Source organism: Nannobrachium achirus (assembly GCF_963921795.1).
Source record: "Nannobrachium achirus genome assembly, chromosome: 4".
Classification (NCBI taxonomy): domain Eukaryota; kingdom Metazoa; phylum Chordata; class Actinopteri; order Myctophiformes; family Myctophidae; genus Nannobrachium; species Nannobrachium achirus.
Genome location: NC_137813.1, coordinates 30,340,356 through 30,353,744, shown reverse-complemented (window position 1 = coordinate 30,353,744; position 13,389 = coordinate 30,340,356). Strand labels below are relative to the sequence as shown.

General features: G+C 42.6%; 1 protein-coding gene and 1 pseudogene across 2 annotated transcripts; one reads left to right on the top strand and one right to left on the bottom strand.

Moving 5' to 3' along the window:
• Positions 1-4,579: 4,579 nt before the first annotated feature.
• Positions 4,580-13,033, top strand: slc2a6 (solute carrier family 2 member 6; the record flags this gene model as incomplete). The annotated part of the gene is made up of 8 exons (XM_080723205.1): positions 4,580-4,591; positions 5,907-6,178; positions 6,360-6,456; positions 6,713-6,812; positions 7,616-7,809; positions 11,611-11,786; positions 12,153-12,445; positions 12,732-13,033. 8 exons carry the CDS (start codon positions 4,580-4,582, stop codon positions 13,031-13,033), a joined length of 1,446 nt encoding a protein of 481 aa, XP_080579331.1.
• Positions 7,972-10,876, bottom strand: LOC308284105 (protein phosphatase PTC7 homolog; annotated as a pseudogene). The gene is made up of 2 exons: positions 9,966-10,876; positions 7,972-7,976 (listed from the first exon to the last, which is right to left on the bottom strand). The product of its transcript is annotated as a protein phosphatase PTC7 homolog (transcript).
• Positions 13,034-13,389: the final 356 nt, after the last annotated feature.

Here is a 13,389-nt window from a genome sequence, read left to right as displayed (position 1 = left end):
TTGAACAAATTTATTTACGAATCATGTCGTTACACCACATCTCCACTAGCTAAAGAGTGCTGGGTTGTGCAACTCCGAAAATAGCTGATCTACAAGCTCTCGCAGCACAATGCGTTGAGAGCTTGTAGATCAGCTATTTTCGCTATGTTTGTCTCGGGTCCTACCTTACCTCATTGTCCAGTCCAGTGAGTGAAAGTACAAAAGTATTAGATTAGATTAGAATAGACATTTAGACTGCATTGTACATCAGCCAGTCACATTTGGTGAGGGTATAGACATTTAGACTGTATTGTACATCAGCCAGTCACATTTGGTGAGGGTAGCAAACCGTTTGCCCTGTTGCGGTTCTGCTATGCCACAGACAACTTCCTGCTCTTTGTAGAAAATGCAGTCTTGCCCCTTTGGCCAGACAAAACCATTTTTCATTTTTCCAAGTTGATTCATGCAGTTTATCTCTAGCCCCTCCTTATTAATGGTAACAATCTGCCCCACATATGGCTTTCCCTCATATTTGATTATGACAAACTGTCCTTGTGTGTATTCATCTGAGGAGGTGTCTGAATCCTCAGCTTGGGCCTCTCCAATAGATGCACTTGTGTCCAGCACCTGAGTAGAAGACCTTCAGGAGGAGACATTTAAATGTAATTTATTTGTCAGGTAGATTGTTTTTAGTAGTAAAATGTAATTACTAGCAAGTCCTCAAGTTTGCCAAGTATGTTGCTTGTATGAGCTTGTAGATCGGCTATTTTCAAATAAACTAGGTATAGAATAGGGCTAAAGTGGAGTAATGTGTTTTATAATATAATCATCTGCAAATTAACTATAGTAACTAAAGTTTTCAAATAATGTACTGTAGTAGTGGAGTAAAAGTATAATATTTGGATCCAAGATGTAGTACAGTAAAAGTAAAAGTATCAGAAATTGGAAATACTCAATTAAAGTACACAGTATACCTCAAAATTGTACTTAAGTACAGTACTTAAGTAAATCTACTTAGTTACTTTACACCACTGATGTTTAGGGACCCAGCTGTCTATTTTAGGCTTTTATTTGGGCACTGCTGTTGATACAGGACCCCATTCTCTGTGCAGCTCACTCTATGGTGCAGCTATGGTAAACATCATGTACACAAGTTCATTATGTGTCTATACAGTGCAATATTAATTAATCTTGTATCAATTTAGTTGGCCAGAATTCATTTATATGTTCTTTAAAAAATTGTTTTTTGTTGTCTATATTTGCTATGCTAAAGTGTGGTGGTTGAGCTAGCAGGACCTAGACTGTTTGCAAGCAAGCTATGTGCAATGTGCAATTTGTCCAAATTAATCAATTTATTTGAATTGTGCTAAATCTATAACTAGTAGTCCTACTTTTTTTCCTTCTTTTTTTTTGTTTTGCTGTATCCAAGTAAGGATAAGAACAGCTATGGTTTTGTTTATGCCCTTCCTCCATATCCATTCATTCATCACTATACAGTATGTTTGTGTATTTTGGAAATAATAAAATTACATTTTCTGTACCACCCATTTTCTGTTGTCAAGTGTCTTATATTAACTGCTTATAACGGATAGTTATTATAAAGTGTTACCACAATATAAGGTTTAGGTTTCTGTGAAGGGGTTTCTGCTCTGTCTGATGAATTTGCTGTATCACCGAATGAAGCTAAATTAAATTATGTAAAAATGTTTAAAACGTTGTTTTAAACATGTTAAAATGTTTTAAATGGACAAAAGAAACATGGGACTTGTTATTTATTGTTATGTCTGTAGGAAAATACAGTATATATCATCTGGTGTGACAATCAAGTCATCTGGCGTGACAAGCAGATATGTCACACCAGATGACGAAGTGTCACACCAGATGACGTTTTCTGCATTTAGGACTACCTTGAGGCTACCAGGTACACATTAGCATGCTAACAACATGCTAGCTATAACAAAACAACCTAGATTTACATGTAATTATGACCAAAGTTTCAAATAACTTTTGCTTTATTAATGAAAAAGGTGTCACACCAGATGACATCCAGAAGTGCCACACTTGTCAAAGTTTCAACAAGATGGCATTTCATGAAAATGTTAAAATCATAACTCACCTCAGACACCTGTCTTGCAGTTGTGCTGGGAGTGCTGAATAGCCTTACAGAAGAAGGACCTCTCTAGCCCAGTAGGTGTCCAAATTATTGCCTGTTTAATTTTTCCAAACTAGTGTCACACCAGATGATTTTGGTTTGGGGGACAAAATCTTTTTGATCAGAAATGACTGAAAACATTATGCTTGGACTTTGAAAAGATATAGGCTCACAAATAGACATTTTTTTTTGCCTAAATTCATTTTTAAATGAATTTTAGCAATTCTTTTTCTTAGTTTTATTCAAGTTCCCACTTTGAGAAACAAGGTCGGGACAGTCACACCAGATGACATTTACCATGTTTGGTTGAAGATTCTGAAGAAATGAGGAATGAAATGTTTTAATCTTGAGTAAGTTCACATAAAGCTTAATGTCCTGCACAATATTCAGAAGGTTTTTGACAAATATATTTTTTATTTATACATGTTTGACACCGAGGACAGCGAAAACGCTACGTCACGTCACCCACCCTATGCATGTGCACATAATATACAACGGCATAATTTATATACACATGTACTCTCATTCACATCTGGTCTGGTAAACACACACATGCATGCATGCACACAGAGCCTGTACCCTACCTTTGAGTAGGGTACGGTACTTTTTACAAGTAAAAGTCCGGAATTCAAAATGTACTTGAGTAAAAGTACAAAATGTTGCCATCAAATTGTACTTAAAGCACCAAAAGTAAAGCCTACAAAATGTTTGAAAATGAGCGATCACGCGTCACGATGCAACATGCTGTGAGCTTGTAGATCGGCTATTTTCAAATAGCCTACAGTAGGTAGCCTATAAAATAGGGCCAAAGTGGTTAATGTATGTTTTATAATATCATAATTTATATGTGCATATTGTAAAAGTACAATATAATATTTGGATCCGAGATGGAGTGGAGTAGAAGTAAAAGTATTGGAAATTGGAAATATTCAAGTAAAGTACCTGTTCATCTAGTCGCTGTAGTTTCTGATTCCCAGGGGCCCTGAGATCCAGTTTGTCTCTTGCCTGCACTCTGAATACAAGTAGTATATGAACCAGGACCATGGGCCACTGGCTGGATCTGAGGCCTGCCATGGTGCAGTGTGGTAGGCACAAAGCAGACTGGGGTCTGGGTTCCTTTCACATGGGAGGAGAGTGAACCAACAGAAGAGAAAATACACTTTTTAAATGGGCTGGGCTTGGTAGACAAACACTTAATAGGCAACAACCATGCACACACCCACACACACACGCACGCACGCACGCACGCACGCACGCACGCACGCACGCACGCACGTACGCACGCACGCACGCACACACACACACACACACACACACACACACACACACACACACACACACACACAGTGCTTGTGTGCATACAAAATGCTTGTGTACGCATGCGCAAAACACAAAACACACTTTCCATAATCAGCTGCCATCAGGGAGCAAAGATGAGTTTAACAGGTTCTCTCTTTCTGTTCTCTCTCTCACTTCTCTCTCACCCTTGCATTTTAAGTTTGCTCTGTCAGTTTTTCCACTTTGCTGAATCATTTTGTCTCTCTTCCATCTCTTTATGCTCTACCTTTCGTCCCTCTTTCTGTCTATTTAATTATTTATCATGCTCTCTCTCTTCTTTCTGTTGTTTTCTCTCTCTCTTTCTCTCTGTAATGAAAACCCACATTTCAGTCAGGATTTAGAGTACATCATATCAAAGAGCATTGTAAAAGTTACAAATAACCTCCTAATTACAGTACATCAGATAAGACTTCTCAATGCACTTACATACTGTTGTTTGCATTAGACACCATTGACCATCACATCCTATTACAGAGGCTAGAACATTTGAATTGATATTAAATGGACTGCACCAACCTGGTTTAAGTCCTTTTTACTAGATTAATTTTAGTTTATACTTATTGATGATGAATTCGAGGTTCTGTGCTTGGAGCGCTACTATTTCACCTTGTGTACAGCATGCTTCCTTTAGGTAATCATGGTTAGAGAGAGAGAGAGAGAGAGAGCGCACATCCCCGGGTATGGACTAGTGTCTCATCAATGCATAACCCAACGTTTTCCCAGAGTTTTATGTGCTTTCTCATCCTACAGGCTCCCATGATGTGTGATTACAGAACCCGGATGTCTATGGACCCTTACTACATCTGTTATTGCTGTTTGCTGTACATCTCTGTGACTCCGCCCCCCCCCCCCCCCCCCACCCCCCTTCTTAGATGGGTCTCTGCTGTGTTGTTCTCTAAAAAAATCCAAAGTATGGTCTTTACCTGCTCTATATTAAAGGGACATAACTTTAGTTTTGGACGACCTGCTCTACCTCCTGAGCCACAGCCGCCCCCATGATATTATCAGAGTTCAAATCTGGTGTGTGACAACCAATGTGAGGTAACCTGGGCTAAAATTCATGAAGCGTGGGTTGCTGGAGATGCAGCCTAGTACTGTTTTGACTCAGCCATGGCTGAACAGGTCAGGGATTCTCTTCCACTTCTGCTTTGAGGGTTGCTAACTTGCTATGGCTCAATTTTGGGAATATTGTCTGTGATTCACCTTCCCCTAAACACCCTTCTGCTTTCTCTCCTCTGCACATTAAGTGGTTGCAACTGGTTGTTTCATTTATATGACATATACATGCTCTGGTCTTGTTATCAGTAAGATCACCTCTAGATACATTGTTGAGCTGTTGCCATCCAGGCTGTGAGACCAGCAAACTACTGGTAGTGTAATTATTTAATTAATTAACTAGAATGGATAAAAGCAGTGCTGCAGCAGATGCTGAAGAGAAGAAACCACTGTTGGACAGGGGAAGCACTTCAGCTCAAACTAAGGTCAGCGTCATTTAACTTTTAATAGTGACATCTCAACATCTTTTGTAATTTGTAATTTGTAATATTTTGTAACGTTTGTAACATTCCTGTATGTAATGTGAAAAACAGGACATTTATTCCCTGTCATTAGTAGATAGATTGAAGATATATAATTAAAAAAATACACTTGCATTTCATCTGAGTTATATGTCAACAAGGTCAAGATAGAATTGTGAATGGTGTGGGAATGAGATTACTGATGATCTAGTTCAGAGTTAAGAACTTTAGCCAAAAATATAGCAGATTTACAAGCTTCACAATGCCTCGCAGAGCTTGTAGATAGGCTATTGTCGGCAAAGAGGTTTGGTGTAGAGGGGAAAAAAATAGCAGACTAAGTACAGAGTAAATAAGGTCAAGTTTATTAAGTATTGACGGTTCAAGTGGTTAAATATCTGAAAACACAAATTTATATGAATCCAAAATACACTGATAATCGTGCTGTCAAACGATGAAACTACTGCTCAAAGAAATGAAGGGACCAAAATGTTCCCTTAATTCTTTGAGATTTCTTTGAGCAGTACTACAGTATATACTATACTCAAATAAATTCAAATAAATTAAGGGAACATTTTGTTCCCATTTCTTTGAGCAGTATATATGGAATCTATGAAAGGGTTGCTTCATCTCTCTCTCAACTATGGGGTCCTTGGCCTAAAAACGTTGAAGACCCCTGATCTAGTTATTGTTTGATGACATACTTGGATATATGATATAGCCTAGCTTGATTCATTTGACATACATTTTACACCTCCAGCTAGGTGGCTCAGTTTTACACAGAAAAACTCTGAGAGAGAATTAACCTCTGAGAAAGAGTCACAAATGTGAATCAAATGGATCGGAAAGAGGTCCATTTGGTTCAAATTTGTGCACTCAGAGTTGAATCAAGGATTTGACAGCTGCCTTCCCTGTCTGAATAGGCCAGTAAGTCCAGGCTTTTCCTGGCCGTGTTCACAGCCGTCCTGGGGAACTTCTGCTTCGGCTACTCTCTGGTCTACCCGTCCCCTGTGCTGCCCGTGCTGGAGGAGCCCTCCACAGAGCCCCGGCTCAGAATGAACACGGACCAGGGGGCCTGGTTCGGCTCCCTCTTCATGCTGGGAGCAGCAGCCGGAGGCGTGGGGGCCATGGTGCTCAACGACGTGATTGGACGCAAGATGAGCATTATGGCGTCAGCGGTGCCCTCTACGATCGGGTGAGTGTGTGTGTGTGTGTGTGTGTGTGTGCGCGCACACGTGTGTGTGTGTGTTGCCATGACAGTTTTTTACCTAATTTGCCACACCATGATAATGATGATGATGATGATACTCAAGGAGGGAAGAATATGTGTGTATGCATATGATGTTTATGTGCGTGCGTGCGTGTGTGTGTGTCAGGTACATGCTGATGGGTGGAGCAGTAGACAGGTGGATGCTCCACGTGGGACGCTTTCTGACAGGCGTTGCCGGGGGGATGACCGCTGCCTCCATACCTGTAGGTCACCATGGTTACACAACTAGTTGAAACCATCAGCACGTGTGTTACTCTATGTGCTGCATGTGCTTATGTGTCTCTGTTTGTATATTTATTGCATGCACTGTACACCTGTGTGTGTGTGTGTGTGTGTGCGTGTGTGTGTGTGTGTGTGTGTGTGTGCGTGTGTGTGTGTGTGTGTGTGTGTGTGTGTGTGTGTGTGTGTGTGTGTGTGTGTGTGTGTGTGTGTGTGTGTGTGTGTGTGTGTCCATCTCAGGTGTACATCTCAGAGATATCTTATCCAGCTGTTAGAGGAGCCCTGGGTTCCTGTCCTCAGATCACGGCTGTGTTTGGAGCTCTGGCTCTCTATGCCCTCGGTAAGAAGTTAAGAACCCAATAGAACAATAAATTATCCATCAGAGTGATCGTACAGCGGTTTTGCTCCATGAAAATAGAAAGACTACAAGCACATAACTAGTTGCCAGGCAAACACTTGCACGCACGCACGCACTACACACACACAACATAAACCTGCATTAGTATAGTATTGTCAACGTGTGGTCAATGGCACATCAAAATCACACTGACCCTTCATTAATGTTATTATCTGAGGCTGTACTTATCCAGCTGATGACCGGTTTATGAAAAGGGTTTCTACAGCAGGCTGCAAAACGTTGTTGTCAGGTGGAGACCTTGTATGTCCAAAACCGTTCGTTTTATCATTTTAAAAATAATCTAAACTAGTGACAATAGCTGATCTACAAAATTGCATTTTTATAGCACTTTTCTAAGCAAGTTGCAAACTCAAAGCACTTTACAATGGTCCATTCATTCATACATTGGGAAGTGAAGCCGCGAACAGTCAACGTCAACAGTCAGCATCCTCACCTCCCACATTCACACACCAATGGTGAGCTAACACCATTCGATGCAACGCAGGGTCAGTTTCTTGCCCAAGGACACTTCGAACCCTTTGAAGAACCCAATAGAACAATTATCCATCGCGGGTATTTTCACTAGTCTTGTGCAACAGACAGTCTTGTATGATGAAGCAGGGCTTTACTCTACAAAGAAACATACAAATTTGAAAGTTATGGAGATATTGTACGTGGTTTCTTCCTGACAGTGACGAAAATATAGTAGGCCTACATACTTAGTGTGTATGTATATTTGTTTGTAGGTCTGGTGTTGCCGTGGCGCTGGCTGGCGGTAGCAGGGGAAGTTCCAGCATTGCTGATGGTGGTGTTGATGGTGTTCATGCCCCGCTCCCCCAGAAGAGAGCTCTCCCTGGGGAGACGCCAGGAGGCTGAGAAGGCCCTCCGCTGGCTCAGAGGGAAGCGCTACGACACCAACGCAGAGCTCTCCATCATGCAGGTAGAGTAGAGCAGTGGTGGACCCTGGACAGTAACCAAGTAGACTTGAGTACAGTATTAAATAAAATGTTTTGAGTGTCCGTACTTTACTTGAGTATTTGTAGTTTTGGATACTTATGATGACTATGACTGCATTTCAGAGACAATATTAGTACTTTTGACTCTAAACTAGGAAGGGAAAAAGTACATTATGAATTAGAAAGATGCAATTGGAAATTGCAACTGTAGTTGCCGTGATGTGAGTCACACTTGCAAATGAATTTCCTCTTAACCATTTTAATTTTCCCCATTCAAGTCTATGGGAAAAATTAATTTACTAATAAAAGAATGGCCATATATGGAGATCTCTGTGTTAGTCTTTGTCCCGTTTATGCCCATATATGTAGATCCCTGATGTCGTCAATATTAATTAAGCCGATATCTTGGAATGCCCATATATGGACATACTGTGTCCTCTCCAACTGATCCAGAATGCCGCGGCACGACTGGTCTTCAACCAGCCAAAATTCTCACATATCCCTCCCCCCCTTCTCGGCTCCCTCCCTGAATAAAAAAACACTGATGCTGGCCTTCAAAGCAGCCAAGGCACCTCCATACCTCCAAAGCCTGATCAACCCCTACAACCCCACCCTTTCACTCAAATAAGCTAACAGATGCTGACAGAACCCTCGCTAAACACCCTAGGACAAAGATCCACTCGTCCTAGATAGTTTGCCCTCTTGGCCCCCAAACTGCATGTGGAATAAACTCCCTGTCGCACTTAGAACGACAGACTCACTCCATAGCTTCCGCTTTGGCCTGAAGACTCACCTCTTCAGATTCCACCTAAGCCCACAGTACTTACTGTAGCACTCGCCTACCCCCCAATGACCATACATGAAAGTTAGATAGCATTTTTTAGGTTTTTATATAGCTTTATCACTCATTAGGTGCTCGGTCTACCTACTGTACGTTATTTTTGTCTGGATTGATATTTCTTTGCATTTGATGTATTGATTGCTTATTGTATTGATGTATTACCTTGCTTATTGTAAGTCGCTCTGGATTAAGAGTGTCTGCTAAATTGTAAATTATATGTCAGTCATCTCCATATTTGGGAAAAGTTAAAATTTTAATAAAAGTCAATGGAGATAATTAATTCCCGAATACATTTACGTATCTCTTAGCAAAATGCAAGGAATCGATTCCCGATGAAAATATGCCATACCGGTATGTCGATTTGACATATGGCCCAAGAGTAGTGTGGCAAAATAAAGTTCATCTTGGGGAGGAAAGAAAGATGGAAAGATGGATGGAATAAAGTCGTACAAGTACTATCAGGGCAACCAGACTATATGGTACTAATTAACACTAATTAACCACTTTAAAGAGGTGGTGCCATAGTTTTGTACTTTTTCTGGTTTTCATGTGTGAGGTTGACAGTACTTCATTAGACCCCCTGGTGTGGTTGTTATGAGAAATTATGCATTCTCTTTTTATTTGGGTTCAATCAACCCCTCCCCTAATTACCATTCACCCAACACACGTGGGTGTGGCTAACTTCAGCTGGGTCACCACCCACCATGACAACCATGCATACCAATGAACTGGTGGGTGTGGCCACATAAAAACATAATTTTAACTCTTTCTGTACACTTTTTTGGAAAAATTCTTCCTCCTAGTATCTGTATCTGTCAGTCCTTGTCCCTTTTATGCCCATCTATGGAGATCACTGATGTCATCAGTATATTCCCATATATAGCCATGCCCCCTTTTGTGCCCATATATGGAGCTGAGCGATTTGTTTGCACTTGATGCCACACGTGTACTGCGTGGTTAACATGTCGTTTTAAAATGGAAAATGAAATCAAAGGTCTTGTTTTGTTTTGTTTTTCAACAGACAAATTGTTCCGTTGTAGAGGTTCTGGCAGCTAATTAGCCCACATATTTAGAGTTCAGGCCGCTGAGCTGTCACACCTACGTTGCATATATGGAGATCTCTGTATCTATCAGGGTATTCCATATGGAGGATTTGCAGTTTTATCAATATATTTGGAGATCCACTGGTCGACGACTTTTAAGGCTTCTTCTTCTTCTTCTTCTTTTTCTTCATCTTTGGTGTATCATCGTCCTTGATGATTTGTTGACAACATTTTATCTCACAAGATTCCTTGTTACTTAGGGGAGGGCATGTCGGCCGGGCCGCGGGGGAGAGGGGAGGGGAGTCTGTTATTTCAGCCACAATGGACAGCAGCACCGTAATATCATCCGGTTTCCCTCCTCTCCAACTCAGGCCATTGGCATGGGCTTTCTCTGCGAATGGGGACATGTATCCACGGTTATAGGCCAGGTCATGAGCATGCTTTGCAATGCTCTGTGCAGTCTGCAGGATGCTGTCATAGTTGGTGCTCTTGAGCGTTTTGAGCTCCTGCAGAATCATATGATCTGGCATGTTGTCAAAGAGGCCATCGGTGGCAGCGAGGATCAAGTCACCAAGCTGAACATCAAAGGAGGAGCTGTCAGCTGCTTCAGGGCTATCACCTCTCCTCCTCCTAGCCCCCGGGGGAGAAACGCACAGCTGGAAGGGAGTGTTGAAGCAGTGCTGTTGCACGTTCGATCGGTGCACCACCTCTCCTCCTCGCACCACCTGGAACCCTGAGTCACCAAGGTTACACGAGTGAAGTCGGCGAACCCCGATCTAGAACTACAATACAGGCTGTGCTGCCCCCCGGGGGGTCTTTGTTCTGCAGGAGCTCATCGTAAGCAGAGGTGAGGATGCCCACCGGGTTGGTGGGTGTGAACTGGTCTTCCTTCACCAGTCGCTCACATGTCCTCATCAGAGCGGCAGAAAACTGGGAGGGGTCAACACCGTCGTCGCGCCAACCACCGACGCCATCTGCTATGCCCAAGACATCGGCTGATCTGTTTTGCGCTATGAAATAGGCGTCGTCCCCATAGCACATCTCTTTATCCAAGATCCCCTTGCGAAAGCCCTTCCCGAACCCACAACTGGCTGTGATGAGGCTGTAATGGTATGTTTGAGACAGTCCGCCCATGACAGCTCTGGCATAAGAGCACATGGACAACATCCTTTTCCTTTGTCTTTGATGGATGGTATTAGACTGGCTATATATGAAGATCCCTGAATAACGCACAGAATCTCTGTGTGCACTGTCAGACTGATGTCAGAACTATGATGTCATATTGATGACATCAGGGAACTCCATTTATGGGAATAAAAGGGACACAAACAGACAGATACAGAGATCTCCAAACAGAGGTATTGCATGACTGGAGGGGCATGCTATCTATTCTATCCTATATTAAAATCGCATAGGTTGACGTTGGGTTGGCGGACGGCAGATGTCACAAACATGCACTGATGTCAGACCATCTCCATGTCACAAATGTAACATGCCCATATATGGAGACTGGTGGATGGTGGTCACAAATGTAAATGTCTGATGTCAGACAACAAAAAACTGTTGCCTAGCAACACTGATTTGCACATGTGGCCACTATATGGAGATCCCCAGTGTCATCAATAGGATACATGTATGCATACAGACACAGCCAGATGTATGAGTGGTTAGCACTGCTCAAAAACACGCTGATTATTAATAAATTAATCAAAAATGTAATCATATATCTCCATATATGGAGATCCATATGACACAGCTTTGGTTTGGAATGGATACATCTTAAATATTGTTCAATCTTTTCATTTAAGCACCATTCATTCGTAAGGTTTAAAAAAACATACCTGTACACACTCTAGTCTAGTATTTGTGTTAGTGAACATGTCTTCTGTCTGTCTGTACAGCACAGCATCAACACGCAGGGCAGAGTCACATGGTCTGAGCTGGCCACACCCAACTACTACAAACCAATCATCATCTCAGTGGTGATGCGTTTCCTGCAGCAGATGACAGGCATCACCCCGGTCCTGGTTTACCTGCAGCCCATCTTCTCTAAGAGCAAGGTGGCCCTGGAACCCAAGTAGGACAACTGCAGCTTCACTTCTCTATCCACAGTATCTATCTATCTATGTATCTATGTATCTATGTATCTATGTATCTATGTATCTATCTATCTATCTATCTATCTATCAATCTACAGCAGTATTTTAAAATAAAAATCCTCTCTCACACTTCTGCCAGTGTGCCTGGCAGTGATCACCCTCCCCTGTGCCAATGTTAGCACCCGTACCCCTGATCTACTGTATAGCTATCTATCTATCTGTCTGTCTGTCTGTCTGTCTGTCTGTCTGTCTGTCTGTCTGTCTGTCTCCAAATATATGTGGGTTTATCGGGTGTTTGGCCTGGAAGGTCACCAGACTGAACAAGCTTTGCTGTTTACCATCAGGTTTGATGCTACCATCGTAGGGGCGGTCCGACTCCTCTCGGTCGCCGTGGCAGCCAGCTTGATGGACAAGGTTGGACGCAAAGCTCTTCTGTACACCTCAGGCCTGCTGATGTTCCTGTCCAGTCTGACTCTGACCATGTACTCCCACGCCATGCCCTGCCCTCCATCCCCTACACCTCACAACCTCACTGGGTTCACCCTGGACCACATCTCCCACAATGCACTGGGCATCGCTTCAGACTCCAGTGCACCAAGCCTCATTCCACTCATCAGCACCATGGTGTTTATATTTGGTGAGTATTGTCAAGGGCTGTGATGACACTCCATGTTTTAGCAAACAGATCTTATGTAACACAAACTTTTACAACTATGGTATACTAAGACAGTGGTGCTGGGGACAAGGTGTCCCCAGCAAAATTTGTTAATGTAGCAGATCTACAGGCTCAACGTTTTTAACAAGACAAATCGGATATGGGGGTCCCTGTCTCCTGAGACCCTGCCTGGATACAAAATATTTTTCACATGAAAACACTTGAGAACCACTGAAAAGAAACATCTGTTGCCATATGTCTCCTATAGGTTATGCCCTGGGCTGGGGGCCAATCACGTGGCTGCTGATGTCAGAGGTGTTACCACTGGTCGCCAGGGGCGTGGCCTCGGGCCTGTGTGTGACGGTGAGCTGGCTCACGGCCTTCGCGGTCACACACGCCTTCACACACCTGCTGCAGAGCCACCTGTATGTTCCCTACCTGGCCTTCACTGTTGTGTGTGTGTTCTGTCTGCTCTTCACCGCCATCTGCGTCCCAGAGACACGCGGGCGCTCCCTGGAGGAGATAGAAAATTACTTTAGGACAGGACGCAGTTTCACCATCCTCCAGTAAGTGGCAGCATAGGGCACTGGTTCTCAAAGGTTTCAGGGACCCTCTGGTTTTGTATGGATTTAAAGTTCTAAATGGGCTTGCACCTCTAAACACCCCCAAAATGAAAATGTTTCTATTGATTACTCATGCCATGGAGACTTGAGTTCAATAATAGTTTTTGTTTTTTGTCGCATTCCTAACACAATAATTTGATTACAATAAATGTAACCCCATTGATTCCGGATGACCCGAATGCATTCGGGTCCCCATCCGGAATCAATGGGGGTACATTTGCAATAATCAATTTTTCGTCTTAGGAGTGCAACAAATACAAAAAAACAATATTGAACAAAAGTCTCCATGGCATGGGTAATCAA